The sequence below is a fragment of the Heterodontus francisci genome, chromosome 31 (assembly GCF_036365525.1).
Source record: "Heterodontus francisci isolate sHetFra1 chromosome 31, sHetFra1.hap1, whole genome shotgun sequence".
NCBI classification, from domain to species: Eukaryota; Metazoa; Chordata; class Chondrichthyes; order Heterodontiformes; family Heterodontidae; genus Heterodontus; species Heterodontus francisci.
The window spans coordinates 54,105,144-54,130,580 of NC_090401.1; the positions used below are offsets into that span (position 1 = coordinate 54,105,144).

At 42.5% G+C, this 25,437-nt stretch overlaps 1 protein-coding gene across 1 annotated transcript; it reads right to left on the reverse strand.

Annotated features, from left to right (window-relative positions):
- Window positions 1-258: 258 nt before the first annotated feature.
- Window positions 259-24,784, reverse strand: selenon (selenoprotein N). The gene is made up of 12 exons (XM_068011642.1): window positions 24,338-24,784; window positions 22,126-22,243; window positions 21,756-21,886; window positions 18,846-19,058; window positions 16,712-16,836; window positions 15,548-15,685; window positions 13,525-13,606; window positions 11,918-12,106; window positions 11,682-11,787; window positions 7,953-8,065; window positions 6,100-6,201; window positions 259-4,758 (listed from the first exon to the last, which is right to left on the reverse strand). The coding sequence occupies exons 1-12, from the start codon at window positions 24,536-24,538 to the stop codon at window positions 4,588-4,590; spliced, it is 1,689 nt and encodes a 562-aa protein (XP_067867743.1). The 5' UTR covers window positions 24,539-24,784; the 3' UTR covers window positions 259-4,587.
- Window positions 24,785-25,437: the final 653 nt, after the last annotated feature.

The following is a 25,437-nucleotide window of genomic DNA, read 5'->3' on the forward strand; positions in this document are numbered from 1 at the left end:
ATTACTGAAATCCTGACCACCTTGCAAATCCATTAAAAAAAAAAATCAATGATATACTTGCTAATTAACAAATAAGACAACTAGGACCTTCATCCATGGGTCAATTTTTGTGTTTAAAAGAACAGTACAGTCTTGGAGTGGCAGAAATAAAACTAATAGTTGTATAAAGTTGGAAGCTGCACCCTATTGACCATGATCAGGGTATAATCCTAATTACTGTTGCTCACTGCTGCTCAAACAGCACAAAAGACTATAAAGTTAATTTGGCAGAGTTTTTAATTGGTACAAGACATATTTTGCTTCAATACAATTTAATTTAAAGTTCATGGTTGTCCGGATTGTGATACTCCCTGCAAAACAGAACCAGCATCCAATCAGTAGGCACTGGAAGTGAGGTACTTTTCCAGTGAGCAAAAACAAGAGAATTTCTTCAAGTTCTTTCCTCTCTTCAGGACTATCCTGAGCTAAAGGAAACTTGCCAAGATCCAGCCTTCGACCTCTGTGTAGCCAATTTGTTGAGACTATACTTTTTTAAAAACATGGTGTATACTTCCCCCAATTTGGCACATGTCAGGCTGGTGAGGTGAAGTGCAACAGCACTAATGTAAGAGATGGGACCAGGCTATTGCATGAATAGCTGAGGATACAAGTCTTTTCAGAAATCAATAAGCCTCCAGGGGCTAATCTGTTTTGGGACTTTTTATGCTCTCAACACAATGAGTTCCTAACTGACTACCTACTGTTTTCCATTGGCAGCCATTCAATGCAACCCAGTAAGAAAAAAACTTGAAAACACATTAAATTTAAAATTGAGACCAGGCAGCAGCAACAACAGTTATTCAGTGAGGGTGAGATGAGGCAATCATTTCTGAACAGCAACGAACTGACATCAGGCCAAACCCAGTCCTTTCTCAGGCTTTGGGGCTGAGCCTTCACAAAATGTAACTCTTTAGAAAATGTAAAGCACCCTTCCCACCCTCAACTACTGCTCACTCATTGCATACACAGGCTTAGATTTTCCCCACAGCTATTATTTTAACACCTTTTGTGTCACCACAAGAATAATGCTGATTGGAAAATCCAGGCTATAAATGTATAAAAATGAAAATGTTAAGTACAAAAAGTCAAGCCTACACACTAAGCATTGATCTTCCTTGCTACTATAAATATATTGTAAAGTTGATAAAATAGAGCTTTAATTACAGAAACAATCTATAACACTTTGCATAGGTGCAGCATTGTGATGGTCAGATTTCAGCTGCGACAAGTTATTTGGAGTATGTATCAAATGGCTACCTGCAGGGCACCTCCAGAGGCTTGAAGTACAGTGACATCTACCTCTAAAATAGCTCAAGGCCTTTTTTTTTTTTAGAAAAATGAGAATAATGACCCTTTTGTATTTATGCATGATTATTCATCCAGTTCCAGGACAGTGATATCTACCTGTTGCTCTTCTGCTTTCATAACCCAACATAAGCAGCTGGTGTGCCTGGGCTTGGCTTTTGTATGCCGCCAAACTGAGGGCAAATGCACCACGTGCTTGCATTATACTAAAACACAAACTTTCATCACTGGCAGAATTCACATTGGTGTTTTACAACGCATTGAGATAAAGGAGTCGACATCTGCAGACCAGATGTAATTATAGGAATGTGAGGCAATCACCCTTTTCTTAAACATGAAAGTGTCCAGCACTGTGAAATAAAATGTCTTCACAATACTATCTGTAAGCACTAGGGAGATGGTGGAAATAGCTAATGATTCATTCAAATGTAAATTAGATGAGGTTTCTTTGAGATACAGTACAAGTAATTTGAGACATGACATGTAAGTACAACAGGTTTAGGAAGAATGGGTGGCTTTGAACGTATGGTTTTCAAAGCTCTCCCCCACTGGAGTTTTTCTCATCTATTGTCTCTGTCTCTTGTTGACTAATTGATAGAGATTGATTGTTATGATTAGTTAACAACTCCATTATCATTGTATTGTGTGACTGCCAGGATGCTAGTAGGTGAACTCGAGGGATCTTCGTCTTTTCTCAGCTAGCAATTCCTATGTTCCAAAGATAATGAGTTTGTAAATCTTATTTCAAGAAGGGTGTCTCTACTTATCATTTGGAACTATTCACTGCAAACCAGTAATAGCACAGAAGGCCATTCGACCCATTATGCTTGAGCCAGCTCGTTGAAAGAGCTATTCAATTAGTCCTACTCCCCCATTTCTTTCTCCATAACCCTGCTAATTTTTCCTTTTCAAATATATCTGATTTCCTTTTGAAAGTTATTATTGAATCCACCAGGCTGCACATTTTAGATCATCAAAATTTGCTATGTTTAAAAAAAAAAATTCTCAATTCTCCTCTGGTTCTTTTGTCCATTATCTTAAATGTGTTCTCTGGTTTCTGATCCTCATACCAGTGAAAACACATTCTCGTTATTTACTCTTTTAAGATTAAAATAAAGCAGTTTTTAAATTAATGCAAGAGATGTGAACATCAAAACTGTAAGCTTTTGTGCAGCAACACAGAGGCTCTTTCGCTTTTTCACATCCTAGCTTAACCAACTTCTGAAATTAAAGTTTTGGCTCTGCAGGTTTTAAAGCAAGTGTGCATGATTTCAAATGCATACAGGAACCGTCTCCTACCCACATTGGCGTCATGTTACAGTTTAGGTCCTTTATTACAGGAAATGGGAGGCTGCTGTGAAATGTTGTTTCTGGACTTGTGGTGGGGGAAGGGGGTGACTTGCTCCTTAAAGGGACAGATCCTCGCCCAAAACATCAGCTTCACTGCAACAGACTTCTCAACTTGCCCTTATTTCTAAAAAAGTTCAGCCACACTTTTTTTTAAAAACCATTCATGTACACATTACAGAGCTAATTGCTCCATTGTTACTAGAACAGAGGTTTGGAGGAGCTTGAATAGAGATGTTCATTAAAGAGATAAATCAATAAGTTAAATAGGGATCAATGTATTTCCCTAAATCCATGAGTTGATAGCTTGATCATCACAAGGATGAAGGGAGAGTTAGAGAATTTTTTTTAATACAGAGGGGCGTTGATTCATGGAATGCCCTACAAGAAACAGAATGCATAATACCTTTTAAGGAAGTAGACAAAAGGTTGAAAAGGAAAATTGTAAAAGACCTGGGGAATGGGGCTAAGTGGTGCTCTTTTCAGAGAAGTTCCGAAGAAGGGTCACTGACCCGAAACGTTAAATCTGCTTCTCTTTCCACAGATGCTGCCAGACCTGCTGAGTGGTTCCAGCATTTGTTTTTATTTCAGATCTCCAGCATCCGCAGTATTTTGCTTTTATTTTAGTGGATCCTGTATCCCAGATTCACTGTATTCTGTGTCTTTGGCACTTATCTGTATCTTTCACCTTCGTAAAAGTAGCCTCAGGTTGGAAAGTATTTCCTACATGATAAAACATAACACTTGAGACAGTGTTTTTGGTCACCACGTCCTAATTCTAGCCCCCTGCACCCTAATCCCATTGACCTTGCGAAACAGCTTGGAAGCTGTATAAATGTATGTCAGTGTGAAGAGGTTGAATTTTCACAATCAGAAACAGCATTATCTCTTCAATAAGGGGGCAAAGAATTAATGAGATCAGAAGTGACACAACAAGGCTTGGACAGGGGCAATCAATCGAATCTCTTGAGAGGTTTTTATATTTTATATAGGGGTGCAGCTGATGGGAGAGGCATGAAACTCTCTGCAACCTCCCTGTATAAGACCTGTGGAACCAATGACGCTGCAAACCGTAACTAGAATTGTGTCCTCAGACTGAGGAAACCAGATTCACACAAGTGAATAGGAGTGGGCAGAGTGTCCCACACTGGTACTAAATCAGCAACTTGGTTTCTCCATTCCTCAGCAAAGCCCATTACTACTGGCAGTGACCACGTGAAGGCAGAGCAACATACAAAGGTCACTGTCCTTTGATAGGAACAGTCCAAATATGAAATGCATAGAGCTGTCTCATTGTGTTCTGCAGTCTGTCAGTAATTAACAAACTTCACCAGGAACGAGGGGTGAAAATGTGGCACAATGTTCATCAAATAATCCTACAAACTAAAAAAAGCTTTCGAAATAGAATTTTTCTCCTTTTCCCCAACTGATTGTAAATAAGGTTAGGGGAGAAAGGGAAAAAACCCATCCACACGAAGAATGTTCCCAAATCATGCTCGAAAATTATATTAGATATGGCTTGAGAAACACCAGCCATGGTTCAGAACTGTTCAGATTAATGCTCACTGGTAGCTTTCCTCCTTCCCCACACCCCAGCAATATCTAATGGAACTGTTCCTTTTCAACAATTAATACACAACCATACTCAGGAAGATGTGGTGCAGTGGAGGAAGATTTCAATATATACCCAGACCTCCACTCACATCACAGATGCTGTGCAGATAAAAGCAGTTCCTCAGGGAAGGTTTCAACAAGCAGATGTTATCCTCAGTCAGGCTTTGTGAAACCCAGGCAGTTGGATTCTCTTTGCAATGTGCAGTGAAACAGTTCTAAAACCAGGCAACAAAATGGTTGAAATCTGCAGTGAAGGACCAGTTTCATTCAGCTGGATTTCCGTTAGGACGGTACAAACTGTTTGGCCATTTCTAGCCCTTCCTTCAAAAAGGTGACATAAGCTGCAGCTGAGGGGTCCTCGAAATGTGTTGAACTAGTGAAGAGACTGCCCTCCACCTCCTCAGGCTTCATTGAAGTGATATCCAGGAAGTAGTTGGCATTGATGTGGTGAATCTGCCAATAACAATCACAAGTCATGATCCAAATACAACTGACCACAATATTGGGAATAACAGCTGAAAGATCTATCAAATCAGGTAACCAATTAAAACATGAACACATTTGTAAAATACCTCTGAAATGGTGCAGGTTTGGACAGCTATATATATCAACGTTTGTTTTCTGTCATTAAAGGTGAGGGATGTTAGCACGAGGAAGTTATATTTACATAATTTTATAGCACAGAAACAGGCCATTTGGCCCAACGAGTCTATGCCGTTGTTTGCTCCACATGAGTCTCCTCCCACCCTAATTCATCTCATCCTTTCATCATATCCTTCTAACCCCTTCTCCCTCATGTACTTGTCTCAGCTTCCCCTTAAATGCATCTATGCTATTCTCCTTAACTATTTCATGTGGTAGCCAGATCCACATCCTCACAACTCTCTGGGTAAAGAAATTTCTCCTAACTTCCTTATTGGATTTATTAATGAATGTCTTGTATTTATGGCCCCTAGTTTTGGACACCCACAAATGTGGAAACATCCTCTCTACATCTACCCTATCAAACCCCTTCATAATGATAAAGTCTTCTATCAGGTTGCTTCCCAGTTTTCTCTCTTCAAGAGAAAGGAGCCTCAGCATGTTTACTGTCCTCTGTCTTACCCATTATGAAAGAGGCTGTTAAATTCACCTGCTTAAGATTTGCTATGGGTGTCCACTGCTCTGATGATACAGTTTACAGGTGTACAGCTCCCTTTCCAGGAACCTGGAGTCAGCATCAAACACTTCCAGCTCATATATAGCACAGCCAAATGCAGAGTAAAGCTCCCTCTACTCTGTCCTGACAATTTGTGTCAGCTCCAATGGAAGAGAGCAGTCCCAATTATTTAGGCTCACACATGAATAATCTGCATCATGGCAAGAGACCACAGGGCAGCATAATATAATGCATAAGTCAACACCTTCAGGAGAGAGGGGGGAAATACTGAAGAGAGGAGAGATTAATAAAAAAGGGAGAACCGCATATTTCATGACAGGTGGTTTCTGAAGAGTGAGTTAGTTGTCACAAAGAAAAAGCTACTCAAACCACAATGACTGAATATCACAACACAGACACATTTCACTTTATTTTCCCCACATCTGGTGTGACTGCCACTCCAAGTGCAGACTGTTTGATGACTGTTTTAAATGTTTGGATATTTTTCAAAAACACTATGGATCGAAAAGAGTCCTGGGTATTATTCCTCTGACGGAAATAATGGAATTCAAATGGCCCGGGGGTCTAAACACTCACATAATAAGGTCAAATACCAGCCCAGCTTTGAACTGAGCACCACAGATGACAAGACTTACCACCGTGCCATTTGGTAAAGATATCATCATCTCAACAGGAAAGTTGTAGTGTTCTAAATGCAGGCGAGCTAACTGGGCGTAGCCTTCATTTTCTTGTTTTCTCTGTGGAGGATAAGCATGTCAGGTCCTCAAACCAGCAACACATTTACTTCCACTTATAGCAAGGTCTATCACAATATATAACCCCTCCACCCTCCCCAACACCACCCACCCAATCCCCCTACAAGAACTGATTGTCCAGTCAAACATCAAAGAAGTGAACAGCAGAACATCCCACAGGCAGCACAGGGTTGCTATCACACCGAGTGCATTAACACATTTGTATGAAATTTCTCTGCTATTAAAATAAACCCGTTTGCTCATTTTAAATGGCGCCTTTGTTCGAATTGTGGGCACTGGAATTTAACTACAAGCACATCCATGCGTGGGTTAGTAAAGTCGCACAGCATGGTCGAGAGCAGATCTTACTGGGTGGTCCTGTGGTGGAGCAGAACATAGAAACCTGCTGCCCCACAAAGTGAGACAACTTGTGTCCACGTCCATCATCTCCCAAACGAGTTGGCAGCTCAATGGAGAAGTGGGGGTGGGTGTTGGGGGGGCGGTCGTGGTGTGGGAGTGGGGACATGAGGCAAAAAACCTGCCGTCTCCCAGAGGGAAAGGAATGGAGTTGGGGAAGCTGTGCCAATCTGGACTGCTCACACAGCTGCTTAGCACCTGCTAGAAAGCAGTGCTAATGGAACCTCCTGAACACAGAAACAATGTGTGATTTCAACAGAATTAAGGGGAGGAAACAGAAATGGAGAGGCTACATTACTGTAAATTATATTCTGTTCTCCTTACTAATTAATTTCTTCTTTTTAAGATTTAGAATATCATTCCTTAAACGATGCAAAGGCTTCTCGTGATCGCTAAACTAAGAATCAGAGCAATATGTTAGCTCAGCTTCAACTGTGTAATGTGTAACTTCAAGTGTCATTTAAACATTTAATCAAAATCAATTGGTTCAGCACTGTAAGTGCAGAATGGATGAAGAATGAAGTGTTTAAATTGGGGGTTTCCAATAACAGGCTGTAAAGAACCTGCTAAGAAATGCAACAATCAGATTTTCTTTACAGCAATGCTATCACTGGGTGAAAAGCAAACGAACTCGCAAACATCACTCCTGAACATGCCCACACTGAAGCTTCCCTTTTTCCCTACTTCATATAGGATCATACACAAGGCACACAGTCACTTTTCAACACAGTGCTGAAAAACAAATTCAGTTGTGAATGGCTTTGATAAATTGAAGGAAACCCAAAATCAATGTGGAATGGAGTGTCAGCTTATCTTTCAATAGCGGAAAAGTCCCAAAAACTCCAAAGGGCTCTGGTTTCAAAGTGATCCCAAGACTAAATAAACTCTGTGTTTTCTGCTTTGAAGTTGAAGAGTTAAGAGTCATTTGTAAGATGACGTACGTTCACCCTCCAAAAAGTAACTTCTGCCCAAATCACCAATTTAATATTATTATGCATTTAGAAATTACGGTTTTTTGTTTGACGAAAAGGCCATTTGGCCCATCGTGTCTATGCAGTTCACTTCTAGCAACACCAGAGCTTTCTACTGTGAACATGTTTCCACGCTCCTCAATATTTCTCTTTTTGAAATGTTTCCACCAATTCATTCAAAAATGTAGTGGCATCAATAGCCACTGGTGTTCATTCATTTCATACCATAACAATGCTTTGAATTAATATGTTTCTTCTAATTTTTCCAGTTACAAGTGTAGCTTAAATCCAGAGCTTACACCATTTGCTGGTGTTTCACCGACCAACCTTCATCATTTACTCTCTTCAAGCCCTTTGATGATTTACCTGAAGATCCTCCAGTTCTTTGACCAGGGACCAGCTGCTGACAAAACTCTCATTCAGCAGCGAGAGGACGGGCGAACTCTCGAGAACAGTCTCCCGCAGAGTCCGCCCTGATCCTGCACAAGAAAGAAATAAAAGGGTCTCAATTTGTTAATATGACAATGAGCATCTGACATTGAACAGCAAGAGTAATGCTCACTTTGCACAAAATAAAAAGACACTGAAATCCAACCCCACAGGACCCCAGAGCTGGAGCTGGGAAGTGAACTATTACATACAGCTGTGGCAAAGTTTGCCCAGTCCTAGAAAAACACTACCCACAGGATAAAATTAACAGAGGCACTGGAGAGGGGGCAAAAATGATTTACAAGGACAACACCAGAACGGTGAGGTTATACCTATCAGGAAAAGATGAACAGGCTGAATCTCTTTTGAAAAAGGCAACTGAGTGGCGACCAAATAGAGGTCTTTAAAATTATGGAAGGTTTTGACAGGGTGGATACAAAGAGAATGTTTCCACTTGTGGGAAGAGCATAACTAGAGGCCATCAATATATTGAGCAAGGAAGTTATGTTGAACTTGTTTAAGACACTAGTTCGACCTCAGCTGGAGTACTGCATCCAGTTCTGGACACCGCCCTTTAGGAAAGACGTGAGGGCATTGGATAGAGTACAGAAAAGATTCACAAGAATGGTTCCTGGGATGAGGGATTTCAGTTAAGAAGATAGATTGGAGAAGTTAGTACTGTTTTTCTTGGAGAAGGGCAGCACAGTGGTGCAGTGGTTAGCACTGCAGCCTCACAGCTCCAGCAACCTGGGTTCGGTTCTGGCCAATGCCTGTGCGAGTTTGCAAGTTCTCCCTGTGACCGTGTGGGTTTCCTCCGGGTGCTCCAGTTTCCTCCCACAGCCAAAGAGTTGCAGGTTGATAGGTAAATTGGCCATTGTAAATTGCCCCTATTGTAGGTAGGTGGTATGAGAATTGAGGGAAGGTGGGGATGTGAGAGGGAAATGGGATTAATGTAGGATTAGTATAAATGGGTGGTTGATGGTTGGCACGGAGTTGTTGGGCTGAAGGGCCTGTTTCGGTGCTGTATCTCTCTATGACTATGACTCTAAGAGAAGGCTGAGAGGTGATTTGATAGAGGTACTCAAAATTATGAGGTCTCTGGACAGAGTAGATAGAGAGAAACTGTTCCCACTCATGAAAGGATCAAGAATGAGAGGGCTCAGATTTAAAGTATTTGGTATGAGAAGCAAAAGTGACATGAGGAAAAACTTCTTCACACAGCGAGTGGTTAAGGTCTGGAATGTACTGCCTGAGAACGCATTCAAAAGGGAATTAGACTGTTATATGGAAAGGAAGATTGTGCAGGGTTATGGGGAGAAGGCAGGGGAATGGAACTGAGGGAGTTGCGCTTTCAGAGAGCCGATGCAGACACGATGGGCCGAATGGCCTCCTTTTGCACTGTAACAATTCTGTGATAAGATAGTTACCAAAAAGTCATAGGGAATTTAGAAGGAAAGAGTGGTGAGAATGTGGAATTCGCTACCACAAGGAGTGGTTAAAGTGAATAGGATCGATGTATTTAAAGGGAACCTAGATAAGCGTATGAGGCAGAAGGGAACAGAGGGTTACGCAGATAGAGTTGGACAAGAAAGGATGGGAGGAGGCTCGAGTGCAGCATAAATGGCAGCATGGCCTGGTTGGACCAAATGGCCTGTTTCTGTGCTGTATATTCTATGTAATTAACCAGAACCTTTGCCCTATCCCTTCAACCCTACAGCAACTTTCAAAATGCAAGCAAGTTTCTCACCCTCTACTAGTTTCCTGAGGTCATGCAAACATCTAAGAATTAAGATGAGGAGCAGAAAATCTGCTCTCTTCATTACTGTGAGATGAGTAATCTTGAACCAAGGTCACTGCCCTGTCCGTGATTTGCTCTCACTTTTTTCCCATGGGGAAAGTATCCCAATTTTTACACTGGTGCCACTTTGGGTACAGTGGGCATCAACCTCTATCAGGCAGTGCCATTTGAGCCTTACCCATCAGGATCCTCAATTCCCTCAACTCTAATACACTTGGTCAGTTCTCAAAATATGGGTAGTCAGTGCTCCATTTTGGGAGCTGAAGATACCTGATGGAGCTGCAGCTCTGCATAGTCAATAAACTCGCAGAAAATTACACATTAAAATGAAAAATCAACATTTCAAAATCAAGGTGTGGTATGATAGTGCTGGGAAATGGAACATTTTCCATTCTGGGACAGCATTCGGGTCAGATGTAGTGCAGATAGATCCAGAGTAAAGCTCCCTCTACTCTGGCCCAACCTCAGAAGAGCGTCCCCAACTGCACCCAGTCTGCCATTTGTCCATGAGTCACCAGTCACACTTTGGCCTGAGTTGAGATTGTAAATTAGCCTCCAATTACAGGGGTAGTTTGTTGTGTGGGCTCCAGTGACAACTGGATAGAGATGAGCCTTAGAGCAGAGTTTCATCTCATGTCTAGGCTACTGTAGGTGTAGCCACCAGCATTAATATTACTAACTAATTAAGGGGCAGAGAAAAGTCAATCCCAATCTTTACTGCATGCCTAAAGAAGGAAGAACGTACTACACAATACTATATTTCACTTACACTTTATTCTTCCTTCGCTGCTCCTTCCACCCCTGAAAACAAACCCCCTCAGCTCTGTGCACCTTGGATTCAGCAAAGATTGACATCTCCCAAGCACCCAATGAAAGCTAGATTGTGGGCAGCTATTCGAAGATGACAAAACACAAAGGAGAGGGGACTTTTCCCCCCTATCCAACACCTCCACCAGTGTGGCCCATGATCTGTCTGAGTTACAGCTCTGTCTAGGTTTCAAACTTTAAAAAACGTTATTCAGAGATGTCCTAATCCATCTTTTTGATTTCTGGGCTTTTATTAATTTGTTCCCATTTTCTCCCCTCTTCCCTTAAAAGCCAGCTGCTGCCCACCAGCCATTCTTCACCCAGTCTGCACACATGCACTCTCCAGGTGGACCCACTGGACAGTTATCAGGAGCAACATCTGCAGCTGCTTTTTCAACTCCCCAATGCAGAGGTACCCCGACTAGTGCCCAGGTTGAGAGCGGCCGGCTCTGCCTAAAACAATAACCAAACCTGGCACCTCTTTGGTTCCTGTGGGTCCACAGGAGGAAGCACATTAACCAATTGGCCATCGAGGCAGCTGCTCATTTCTACTTTTCAAATAACAGAACTCACATTTTCAGATCTATGTAGAGCAGGGAAATGATGGGAGATTTTGAAAGTTTGAAATGGTGACATGATTAAAATTGGTTTGAGTGTTACTGCCTATTTTGCTTCTACATACTTGTGCAATCAATCGATCATTGGGTCAAAATCCCAGTCTCTCTACCTAACAGCACTGCGGGAGTGCCGTCAGTGCACAGAGTGCAGCAGTTCAAGAAGGCGGCTCACCATCAACACACCCTCTAATTTATTTTGCAGTGCACAAGCAATTTCTTTAATTGCGCGGCCCTTTAAATTCTTTTGCGCAGCCACGCACACGCAGTAACTTATAGGGGCCAACTTGTGCGCGGGAATTTCCGGATTGCTGCACAGCTTAGAGGGAGCATTGTTCACCACCATCTTCTCAATCACACTAGGGACGGGCAGTAAATTCCTGCCTTGCCAGAGGTGGCCGTATACCGAGAATGAACCAATTGTAAATGAACCACAGACTGACTCACCTCAGCAGGACTGGTCATCAAGTGCGCCCCAAAGTAATATGGAATGCACAAGTTTATCTTCCAGCCTCGCACGTTTGAAGACTTCAGTAAAAGGAAGATATGAAACCTTGAAAAAGAAATACTCTGATCAGACTTAGTGCTCTCTTGCCTGTCAGCTGAATCATCAATCCGCAGGAAACAGCAGACATGACTTTAAAAGTATTAAGACCACTCCCCCAATTTCATTTACCCATTACCTTCTTAAATGGATACATCGTTGTCTCCAGTTTGTTGGAAGCTTCTTCGAAGCTGATTTCTGACTGCCAGACGATCTCTTCGAAAATAAATTGAATGGGTTCCCCTGAAGCATCTGCGCTGTCGATCACATTACCATTCTCGTCAACGATTACGCTTGGAATAGAGGGGCCTGCAGCCCTGAGCTCCATCTGCATCACAGACAGATGGACAGGCACTTAGGGAAAAAGCACAGGCCGCTACAGGGCAAAGGCAGCCATCTGAAGCAATGCAAAGCGGCTCTTCATTGCTACAAAGCTGTCTGATTTGCTTCCAGCCAAACGCTCGATGCTCTCCTGCTGCTACTGACATTCAGGTCACAATCAGATACATTCTCACTCTTGTCCTACTTTCTGAATTTGCTTCCAAACCCACAGCTTCTGAAGTGGCTCAAGTTACATTGGTCTAATCCACTGAATTATGTCATTATTAAGCAGGATGTAGTATTATATATAATATAATATATATCACAATAATATTGCAGTAATAGTAATCAGGTTATAGCTGACAATGATGACCACTGTTGCAAGACATTCAATAGATTGTGGATGCCAGGGCTGAGCAACTCTCTAACAGGAGTGTCAGGGAGATTGAAGAGAGATTGCTGTGCCTCAGTAATCTTTCTATTCCCCTTCTGAAAGAGGAGAGGATAATCAGCCCTATTCACACACTTAACACAGGAAGATTTCCTCATTGCACTCATGAATGAAACTATAAAGCTGTTGGTTACAAAATAGGTTTAGGATTTTGTTACACGCACAGAGGCAGTCTTCTCCGCCCCCCCCCCCCCCCCCCCCATTCCCCCACACACCATGACTATATTTGGTCAAATTGCCACACAGTGAGGACAATGCAGTAAAGCTGAATGCTTATTTTCTTGGTAAAGGTTGATCTTTATCAGAATGCTGAGGATATGGTTTGAGATATTGTTGAGTCATTTTATTTCATGAGCAAGTGAAAATTCACCCTCACTCATCTTCCATTAATTTAGGGACAAGTACAAATGGGATTCATTTCTCTAAAAGGCTCACTCATCATTAAACAGTTAGCTTTCTCCAGGTAAAGACCCACACAAATTGAACTTATATACCTAGAAACAAACATGAAAGATACTGCATGTCTTCTCTCCTTACACCCCTGAAATAATACAAACTTCATGGAGTCATAGTATCACACAGCACAGTCGGCCATTCAGCCCATCGTGCCAGTGCTGCCTCTTTGAAAGAGCTATCCAATTAGTCCCACTTCCCTGTTCTTTCCCCATAACCCTGCAATATTTTCAAGTATTTATCCAATTCTCTTTTGAAAGTAACTATTGAAGCTGCTTCCACTCTCCATTCAAGCAGCCCCATCCAGATCATAACAATTCAGTGCGTAAAAAAAAAATCCCATCTGCTCTCTGGTTCTTTTGCCAATTTTCTTAGATCTGTGTCCTCTGGTTATTGACCTACCTGTCGATGGAAACAGTTTCTTCTCATTTGCTCTGACCAAACCCTATATAATTTTGAAAGCCTCTATTAAAACTTCCCTGGATGATATGGAATGCTACAAAGTGCAGAGCCCCACAAACCTGCGGCAAGTAGCCTATGTCCACTTCCATGTTGCCATTTTCGCCTGCCCCATACAGCCACTCCATGTCCACATTCAGAGACCTGGTGCAGATCATATATACAAGTTATTAATGGCTGACCAGTCTTTCTGGAGATACTTTAAGCTCTACAGTTGTTGGGTGATGAAATTGCCAATACATGAAGCTTGGGGAGAGCTCATGTCACTCTTGCTAGGTACAATGGGATGGCCACTGGCAGCACTCTATAGTGTCAAACCCAACTAGTCACATTTTGTGCACAATATTCTGGGAATGCAAGCAGGGAAGGCATCACAGCTGATCCGGTCTTCAGTCAAACGATCACATGCATAATGTCTGGCTGGAACCCTAGCCGATTTCCCCCTCACCAGCTCAGAGAATCGTGAGTCCAACTGGAGCACCCCAGCCCTCCAACCCTGGCTCAGAACATCAAACTCAGCAGAGACAGGGACTGAAACCGATAGGGAGTAAAATCTACTCTTGAACTGAGCCCCTGAAACGATCGAGTGAAGAGAAAGAAATTTAATTTTCAAGCTTTTAAAAAGAAACTAAATTGGGAAAATCAAGGTGTAGGACCTGGAGTGCAGGACACCCGAATGAATAAGAGAGATAATGAAATAATTCAACCAGCAGGAATTAGGAGACACCAAGTTTGGATTTTAAGGTCTGAAGGAGCTAATGAGCCCTGAGAAAGAATGAATTAATGAGGAGGAGAGTGTGTGAGGACTTACAACAAAATAGCAGCAGAGAGCAACGGGCATCATTCCCAGATCCCAGATCCAGGGGGGTCCAGTAGTCAATGAGAAGCCCGCTGGAAGTCTCCGTGTCAGCAGGAACTTGACAAACCCTTTCGCTCAGCAGCGTTTCACACTTCCATTTAAGCTGCTTACAGTCATAGTCCAAGCATTTTGGCTGCTATTATCCTTATTTATTGGCACCTGTTGTTACAGCCCTATTGAAACACTCAATACAGCAGAAGCCAGCGCCAGCACTGGGCATCAACATCCAGTCTGGTTCTTCATCATAAATTTAAACAGGCCCACAGCAGAGATGCAGACGGAGAGACTAAAACATGTTTTTTTTTTAATAATTGGAACCAGCAGAAGGAATAAAACAAGGAAAAGGAAAAGGCAGCAGGAATTGCAGTGCACTACCCAGAGAGAATTAATACTTAGAGTGAGAGAAACCATCAAAGGTTTCAACAAGTACTTTAACAACACTGATTGGTTCCAAGCATTTCCTAGAGGTTTTCTCCCATGGTTTCCTGTGATATTCTTGATATGATTGCACTCGTATAGAAAAGAGAAAAAAAAAAGAGAAAATGAGCGAGAGAGAGAGAAAGAGCAAAAGAGGGAGACAAAGAGATGAGGGAGAGAAAGAGGGAACGCAAGCAAGAAAGAAAGCTGTTGCATAAGAAACAGGGCAGCCAATTTGCACACAGCAAGGTCCCACAAATGATATAATCTGTTTTTGTAATGCTGCCTGAAGGATAAATATTGGTCAGGACTTCAGGAAAACTCCCATGCTCTTCTTTAAATAGTGCCTTGGGATCTTTTTATATCTACCTGAGAGGGTCTCCTCTGACACTGCAGCACTCCCTCAGTACTGCTCCTCTGACAGTGCAGCACTCCCTCAGTACTGCCCCTCTGACACTGCAGCACTCCCTCAGTACTGCCCCTCTGACAGTGCAGCACTCCCTCAGTACTGCTCCTCTGACAGTGCAGCAATCCCTCAGTACTGCCCCTCTGACAGTGCAGCACTCCCTCAGTATTGCACTGAAGTGTCAGCCTAGATTATGTGTTCAAGTCTCTGGACTGGGATTTGAACCTACAACCTTCTGACTTCACAGGTGAGGTAGCTCCTACTCAATCAAGTCTGATACCTTCATCCAAGGGAACTTACTACAAAATCATCAATAAAATGGACCAAAAAGATGTTACACCTACAGAGAATAATCAATGATCATCATCCGGGAACACAGAGCAAGCAAAAAAATCCTACCAACCTGTCATTGGGAACGTACATCCAGAAATCTCGAACATGAGATGCATCTTTAGAAAGAATGGTGTGTCCAGTAAACTGCCCCGGAGTGAACCAAAAGGGATAATCTGGTGGCTCATTCAACTGGAATTCTCCATGGATCCTGAAACGTAAACACAACTCATTCTCATGGACTCTCTAACAGTCTGTCAAAATGATGATCAGTACTGATTAGATATTCATTCCATCTGCTATAGGGTTGGACGTATTCCTCAATGTTTCATCAAATGATCCCTGGCTTCCAAAGACCTCAACCAAACAGCACTTTTTCCCATCTCCAATATTTATATAACTAATAAAAAAAGTGCCCAAGCAAAATAAAAAAAAGTGTTTTTTAACGCCCCATGATATTTCACCAGGATTTCTAGTAGCAGTGTCCAAGAGATTAATTTTCAATTCCTGGAAACTCCAGGAGAATCCTGGGAAGTTACCAACCTGAACCCTGTAACGCCAGGTTGGCGTTTCTCTAACCACATGAATTGCTCCAAATAAACAAAGGAATAAAGATAATAGAGATTCTAGAAGCAATCAAGCAGATTGGTTGGTTTAGGGTTCTCTATTAGACTCAGGCAATCTCGAATATTGGGAATTGTGCTTTGAAAATTGCAACAGTATTTGGTCTTCATTGATGCATCATCTTGTAAAGTGATGAGACTTTGGTCAATGTTTATTTAAAGGGGGGCGGAGTTGGGGTGAGGGGCCTTTTTCAAAGCAGGACAAGGATTCACAGTCAGTAGCCACAAGAGCCTACCATCATTACCCATCCGCCATTTCCCAAACGCAGAATGATACAGTGTAAGGTTCACACATTCACAAATCCAGGGGCTGTTACAATAGTCTCAAAGATACGACTGCAAGAAGCAGATGCATTTGTAGCATATTAATTCAAACCCAAGAGAAACTAAGTGTCACTGTCCAATGCCAGGATTAGCTTAGATGGCAGTTTCATTATTTGCTAAGGATCAAACTTAGATGTACAATGGGCCCTTATGAGATGCCAAAATGTTTTACAACCAATGGGTTACTTTTGAACTGTTGCTATGTAACAGAAACAAAACAACTTTAAAATGGGGAGCGGGGGAGAAAGTTATGGAACAATTTGTGGAGTTGACACAGGAAAGGTACCCACCTGAACACAATGTCATAATAGAAGTCACTGGCAGCTCGGATACAGGCGACTGCACCCTGGGGTGCAAATCTTGTCTTCACAAACGGCCGTGGGTGAAACATACTCAGAAGTTTATGAATAAGGACCTGTTTAAAAGGGAGACACCTTGTATCATGTTCAAGAGATGGCATAGAAGTCCTGACTCATGCATGCACACACTGTGAATGGTATTCCTTCATTGGAACCCAAAAGACTGCTACACAACCTCCTTGGTTACAGGAATGTATCCTTTTCACCATAACCAGGGTTAAAGATATGATGCACTTCATTTAACTGTTGACAGTCAACAAGAAGCAGTTATTTCCTTAACTCCTGTCAGAAAGCTCCTAAACTGTGCCCCCTGCTTCATCCTTTGGCTATATTTAAGGTCAGAAACTCGTCACATGGAGAAATCACAGTGCAAGCATTCATTATCTGGCTCTGACATCAAGCACTGGGCATCCAAAGGACCTCTGCAGCAATTTTTTAAATTACTTCCTCTCTTATTTCTTTGATCTGTCTCTGTTTAGTTAATCACTTTGGTTTTGGTGGATGATTCCGAGAATGGCTTTGGCACAGCAGAACTGATTATCCACAGTGCACAGTTCAACCGTTCAAAGAACTGATCCCCTTCCCTAGTCATCAGCAGCTCTTCGCAAGGCAGCTAATAACCAGCCAAGCAGCAGCAGGGTTACAAACCACGAGCAGACAAAACACTCCCACAAATAGTCTTTCAGCAACAAAAAAAAAATCAACCCAGCCAGGCCAACTTTCTAGCAGTGTCCTGGCAGGTTACTCAGAGTGCACCACAAGTCACCAGCTATGCTAAAAGAACAGGTTATCAATTGGGTGATTCCTTGTACTCAGAGCTGCAGATCAGTGAACAGGCTTGGTTCTCGGAAAAGAAAACCAGCACATTAACTGAAGAATTATCACAAGGACATGGTGGAACATTAGTGAGTTTCCAAATTCTGCTCTACAGATTGTGATCAATTTTTCCCAGATTTGCTAATTGCAGTCTGCAACATAATTCCTCTCATTACTTCTGATCTCCAAAACTGAAGGAACTGTTTGTTGACTTGGAAAGCAGGTGCCTCACTAATACCTGATTTGGGTTTTTTAAACTAGTTAGACACCGGACACCAACATCTGCCCTATATAATGGATGGTGTTGCAGCGTTCCCTGTTCCATACAATAGATGGAGTGGAGGAAAGAGCTCCCTCCAGTAGCCAGGCTATAAACCGGCAAAACATACCAGCATTCAAATGGCAGTCAATGCTGCAAGAGTCTGCCAGGTTGCTGCTACTGCTAACCGATACTGCTCACAAATACAAGAGAATTTCCATTTTGATGCACTTTCACAATCCATCTCCTCACCAGAAGGATATTGCACTGAAAGTGTTATGCAATAAAAGTTACAAATATTTTGGGACTAAACAATGAACATAATCTGAAAAGGATGGAAAACTGAATTAATGATAAATAATTTTAAACCATTTTATTTTTGTAAAACACACTAAAATATGAATGTACTGAGTACTGAAGGAGAGTGCTACCTGCAAAAGTTGGTCCTCGTACATGCCATGGTTTCTAACTCTTCTTCTTTGGCCTCCTTATCTTGAGAGACAATGGATAAGCGCCTGGAGGTGGTCAGTGGTTTGTGAAGCAGCGCCTGGAGTGGCTATAAAGGCCAATTCTAGGTGTCTAACTGAGGTAGCTGAATTCTGGATTTAGTACTAAATAAATATTGCAAAGGGCGGTATCCAGTGGGACAGTGCCTGAAATTATTGGTGCACCATCATTAAATGTCCCCAATGATTGTTGACTTCACAAGCTCAGCTGCATTACTGTGCGAAGGTGGGGAGTGTTCATCTCTGGACAGCCAATTGGTGAAGGATAGTACTGGAGCCAATCTTTACTCAGTCTTACATTTATTTACAGAGTTAAACATTACCAGCATACGCCTCCTAACACCACAGTTTCAATAAGTGTCTCTTTATATGTGCTCAAATGAATCCCCAATTAGTGTCCACCATCTGCATTCAATTAAACACAATTAATATACATTTAACAGGGATGGAAAGAATAAAGAGTAGGGAGGGGGCAATAGGTTACCTCTCTTCCTTGTGGTGTTGGAGGGTAAAATCTATTATTGGAGAGGTATCCTGTAAAGATGTTCAGCTCACTTGGAATCATCCACCATGCATCTCCCAGCTCTACTTTATTCTTAAGAGGAAGGAAGGCTTTAAACAGGCTGGTACTAAACACACTAGAAGGTGTTTCAGCAGACTTCCAGTTTCTCAGTCCTGACAGAGAGCCATGGGAGACCTGAAACACAAGGAAACACAGAATCTTCTTACTTTTCTCTGAAATGCATAATACACTGCTAACAAACATATTGTATAAGAACGGTAAAAGGACCTACAAGTATCATTTAATAGCATCCTTTCTAAGGTTTTATTAATTTAAAATAAAATTCTTCTTTACTGTCACAATCTATATAAAAATAGCCAAGGCTAGTCAAGGGTCAATTAAGTTGTTCTGGATTTATAGAATATGGCCTCTGAATCAGAAAGACTTATTAATCTTAAATTAATATAATTATAGTAAACCTGCTTCAATCACAGCAATGTGATCTTTTTATCCCATCTTAGTTAAGCTATTGTCTTGTCAGACGGTTTGTATATAAAGTTAATGGATTACTATCTATCATAAATATATCTGCATTTTTGTGTTAATGGGCACTCATGTGATAACAGCCAGATAATTTTCAAATCAATCTACTGTAACTGTAGATACTCAAGTACGAAAATGGCTAAGACTCCACGTAATGTATTAATCTTCTCGTTAGCATTCCATGATGTCTCCTTCACAAAATGGTTAATTATGATCCTGCGCTATTGTCTATTTGATCATGATTTTCTACAGTTCCATCTTCTAAGGAATTAAAGAGTATGAAAGAGGGGGATCTTTCAATGTTAGACAGCTCTGGAATTGTAGGATTTGCACGGAAGTAAAGACTCCATAAGCATTTAGTTCATATGTTGCTGTGAGCTTTCTTATATCATGAGTATGGCAAGAGACTGTCACATTACATACATCATGAAGCAAACCTTGGAAGAGTCTACTGAAAAAATGTGTTGGCTGGACGTTATGCAGCCAAGCATAAATGAGTCACTTGCAGACCGATGCTACATCTTTCAGATAAAAACTTACATTTTTACAGCACCTTTCACCTCTTCAGGACGTTCCAAAGCACTTCACAGCTAATAGGGAGTGATACCATTGAGGCAAACGTGCAAAAGAGTTCTGATGAAAGGTCACTGACCTGAAACGTTAACTGTGCTCCTGTCTCCACAGATGTTGCCAGACCTACTGAGTATTTCCAGCACTTGCCGTTTTTATTTCAGATTTCCAGCAGTATTTTGCTTTTACATTATTGCAAAAATGTACTGTGCTGTGTAGTATTTGCTAAATATCTTAGTTGCTGCAAAGCATTTAATTGTAATTAAATTGGATTTGTTGTTATAGCCTGTATAAAGTTGTTCCAACATGTGACACTTTCTTTCTTTTGACAGACAGATGATGTAGTGTGAATAAATTCCAATAAGAAATTTACAGATCTATTATCCAGAGTTGGAAAGTGAAAGGTGCATATTCCAGAAACAGTTGTTTGGCCATTTGAGGAGGAAGAGACAGCAATACAAAAGACTGAACTGAGAGTTATTGAGTTTTTGAAATGAATTATTGATTTCACACAGCATCCGATTCATGAAAGATCACCCAGTCTCCCTGGCCAAGTACACAACATAGCAAATAAGGATCTGATAATTGGGAGTCCACTGCTCCCAAACTTTGGTCAAGGAAATGGTGTGAGGTAGGAACAAGCGGCTGTACCCTCTCCAAGCTAGAAATACAGGGCCAGGGGAAGCAGTGACAAAGTATGGTTTTGTTTCCTCCTCACTGATCTTTCTCCCCTCTCCTCCTGAAGGCATTGACCCCTTGCTGGATTGTGATTTGACAGGCACATTGAGTCCTCTAGTGCCTCATTCAAATGGCTATTATTCACATACGGACTCTGACACCTTGTCAGCATGCTATTCAACAGCTGGGGCATCCCATCCTTACTTAATAACCAAATGTGCATTGTCTGCAAGGGTCACTGAACAGTGACTGGGAAAAGGAAATCCGGCCAATCCTCCCCTCTCGAAAACATTTTCAGCTCCCCAAATGAGATTTAATAACCAGTACAGATCAATACTGGTCTTTCTAGTCTATACAGCTCAACTAATCACTGTGCAAACTTGCTGAGCCATCAGATAAGCCATCATCCAAGCTTCTTAAAAGCTTTTAGCACTCCAATGGCTCAGTGGCGAAACTGCACCACGTGTTGTAGGACTTACAATGCATGACATTCCCAGGTTCAATCCCTGGCTCGAGCTGGGTTAGGGTGTGTGTAGCACTATAAAATCAGCGTGCCCAGACTAGGAAGCATGGATCAAGAAGTAATAAGCCACAGTTCCAACACCAAATTTCCACCTAACGAATCCGAAGAAGTGCATCCAGTTGAGGACAGGATCGAGTTTGGTTGTGACACCTAGTCTGTCAATAGTCAATGTTTGAGCTGACATTGAAGAATGGGTAAGCTTTTAGAAGACTGCTCGTACTTACGGAGCAGTAACCCAGCGTGAGTCACCACCTACACAGAATGGGAGAAACATCTACATTTTCATTCATTGTGGCCTTGAATTAGTGCAAAAACAAGTACTTGTGCAGTCTGTATTCTGAAACATTACTTATCGTGTTTTATATAAGTTTCATCCTGACTTGAAGCTGCAGAAAGCAGAAGTTGATCACAATTAACTTATAAAATAAACAAAAACTCCTGTGTGTTCATGTCCCTGATAGGAATAGTCTCTCGAAAGGCATTTGCTAGGCTAAATTTTGTAACCTAGATCTATACAGCTTTACAATATCCAACAGTCACGATCAGAGTAGTAGAAAAGGGGAACATGATTCACTCACTCCAAGAAACCCGTCTTTGCTCTTTGTCATAGTTTCCAGGAGTAGAGGCTGGAATTTTGCTTCAATCGTTAGCATCTCTGCATTAGGATCAGGCTCCTCACTGCTATCAAAGTCAGGGGCTGAGGCAATACCTGTACAAAACAACACATCTGATGTAGTTTAGACATACAGCTCATTCAGTCACTATTTTCAGGCGAACTGTAATCAATTTTTTTTGCGTCAAACAGTAAGTAAATACAACAGGTTATATTCATCTTTTTTTTTTTTACCTTGTGCCAATAAAAACCACATATTTAAACTGTTGAACAATCCATATTGGACAGCAGTCCTTATATAATCAGCCTGTAATTATAATTTGACCATAATGTACCTGTTAGTTTTTCAGCTAGAGGCTTGAATTCTTCTGGACTGAGGTACATGTCATTGTTGGTGTCAAATGAAGAAAATAAGAACAATCCTTCACTGCCAAGGGATTTCAGAGCATCTTTCTATGAGATAAATATATTCTAAATGTAAACAGTATCAACTGATTGAACCAACATCAACCGTGTTTGGATTTTTTGCAACAAAGTTCCATGTAAGAGCAAGGAGCCTTTTCTTCCAAATCTCTTCTCCTGTAACTTGGCTACATGGTGATGTTTTAACATGTGATACTCCCAACACTGAGAGTTTCCAGCCTCACCTGGCCCAGTCCTAGCCATGTCTAGTTTCCAAATCAGAGGACTTCCAACATTGACCAGTTGATAACAGCCTACAAGAGATTTTGTACTTCACTTCCCACCCACGCACTCGCAACCACCAACCCCCCCCCCCCCCCACCCGGGTCTGGGGACAACACAATTTAACACAAAGAAACATAAGGAAATATTCGGCCAATGTAGGTCAGTGAACACAGGAATGATGGACAAATGGGATTTTGCCACCAGCCCATCAGGCAGTGGTCTGCACAGAATGTCCTCAAGGCCCTATGGGAAAAGGAGATGGTGGATCCTGTCGGATGGTTCCCCGAGCAGACCGCCAAAGTCATTTGGCGGAATGCTTCATCACCAGAACTTTCAAACAAGCACCAAGACGTAGCTTGGCTGGTGGTGAGACGAGCCCTCCCCGTCAGATCCTTCCTGCACGCCCGAAGTCTCACCCCCTCCACACAATGCCCTCGAGGTGGCTGTAGTGGGGAAGAGATGGTCGCCCACCTCCTTCTGGAATGTGTCTTTGCAAAGCAGGTGTGGAAAGAGATGCAGTGGTTTTTGTCGAGGTTCATCCCAAGCAGCTGTGTAACACAGGAGTCTGTGCTCTACGGGCTGTTCCCAGGGATGCACACCGAGACAAACATCAACTGCTGCTGGAGGACCATCAATTCGGTGAAAGACGCCCTTTGGTCTGCCCGAAACTTGCTGGTCTTCCAGCGAAAAGAGTTGTCCACAACCGAATGTTGCAGACTGGCACATTCCAAGGTCCAGGACTACGTGCTGAGGGACGCACTAAAGCTTGGGGCAGCCGTGGCAAAGGCTCAATGGGGAAAGACCACTGTGTAAGGTCCCCCCCCCGCCACCAAGCTGAACTGAGGGGCTGGATCCATGGAAAACCCCTCGAACTGTATCCGGAAAATATTTGCTTGCTGAAAAATGGACATGGCATGAAAAATGAAATGGAAGGGTTGTGAGGCAACTCACTCCTGTATTGAAGGGAACTGATCTCCTTTGCACTCTTTGTATTTTTTGACTTGGTGCTGTTTGGAACTGTTTTGTAATGTATTTTTTTTTACAGATTTTTATGAATAAAGTATATTTTGGGGAAAAAAACAAATGGGATTTTGCTGACCTGAGGTTTACTGAAAGTGCAAGTGAGAGGTGGGCTAGGATAACATTCTCAAGTTACGGACATGTCCGGCGGCAACAAAGACACAGATGCGGATTTCAGCTTCGGATTAGCTCTGGTGGGGCAGGAACCTGGTGATGTTACAGAAGTGGAAATAGGTGGTCTTGGTGATGGAGGGGTTGTGGGGGCTGGAAGCTCAGCTCAGGATCAAACAGGATGGAAAATTTGCCAAAGGTCTGGCTCAGCCTCAGAGAGTGACCAGAGAGAGGGATGGGGCAGGGGGCGAGGGAGTGGAGTTTGTGGCAGAGACCACAGACAATGGCTTCCAGATCTTACTTCAAGGTAGCTATATCTGGACTAAATACATGACCCATTTTTTGAGAAGGTTCCAAACAGATGACATAACAGAAAAGGCAGCATGTGATCTAATGGAGAAAAATATTTTTTGCAGTTGGAGGTTTCACTGGAAGCAGGCTAATCCCTGGTGAGCTGGCCTGTTCTGGAGGAGACGTGCTGACGTGAACCTTTGCAAATCCCTTCACTGCTTTCTGTCTGCAATTTGCACAAACATTCAGCCATGAGTAAAATGTTTTCTCATCTATACCCTTCCTTCCAACTGGCCCCAAGTGTCTGCTTTATGTTCATTTGCTTTGAGCATTAATTGAACTTTTTGCTCCATCAATAAACCCCCTCCCCGCATAGACAAGCCCCAGTGAAACAAACATTGTCCAATAGACATGGGATTGTGTCAGTTTCTCTCTTACTTGCTGTTTCACTCGCTCGCAGTCCTGGTAATATTTCCATGCTGCAGCCCCCAGGATCAACAGGCCGATCCCCAGGAATACCAGGAGGCTGATCTTTGCGGCCTCTTTCCTGGGTTCAGCAATCCCGGTTCCTTCCTTTCCTGCAGACACCAGCTCCCCTTCTGCTCTCCTCTGCTTCCGCTGCCTCACATCAGACGCCATCTGAGATTCTCCTGCAACTCTTAACTGCGATTGCAAACCATCGGCACTCTCGCTCCTTCCTCGCTGGGTTGCACTGAACAAGTTCTTTCTCCTTGTGTGCTTGACTAACGCACAGTCTCCCACATCACTGGGTCTCGATGTCTGCTCCCCACTACCCGCCGCTCTCTACAACCTAGCGAGCCGGGACTGAGGGAACGTCTGGAACATGTGCGGAGCAGTTCCGCTGGAATGGGCCCCTTGCAATATTAATCAGCAAACTGCAGATCCGCCCACCAGGAGAAACAACACAGCTGCTTTAGTATTGTGCATAGTTCAGGTCTCTACTATTACAAAAAAAGGATATTGCGGCTCTGCAAAAGGTGTTCTGATGAAACATTAACTCTGCTTCTCTCTCCACAGATGCTGCCAGACCTGCTGAGTATTCCCAGCACTTTTTGTTTTTAGGTCATAAATATGAGTTAGTCACTGATAAATCCAATAAGAAATTCCAGAGAAACGTCTTTACCCAGAGAGTGATTAGAAAGTGGAACTGGATACTGTTGGTGGCCATCCTTCCATCTCTGAAAGATGATGGACACGCACCAAACAATCCATTTGGGTGGGGTGTCTTCTCGCACACCTTTGCTGATGGTTGTGAAGGCCAATTCTTGAGAGTCAGGTTCTGTCACAAGTGCTACATGTGAAGCTGCCAAGTGACGCTGTGAGTTGTTGTTTTTGACATTGGTGCCTGTTGCCAAGCTGCTGTAGCAACTGGTCATCGTGGTAGTGCACACCAGTCCACAGGATGTGTCGCCATTTCTCTCTTTCGCCAGCTAGTGACTCCCAAGTGCGATAGTCAACATTTAGGGCCTTCGTGTCAGGCTTACAAGCATCCTTGAAGCGGAGATTTTGACACCTCA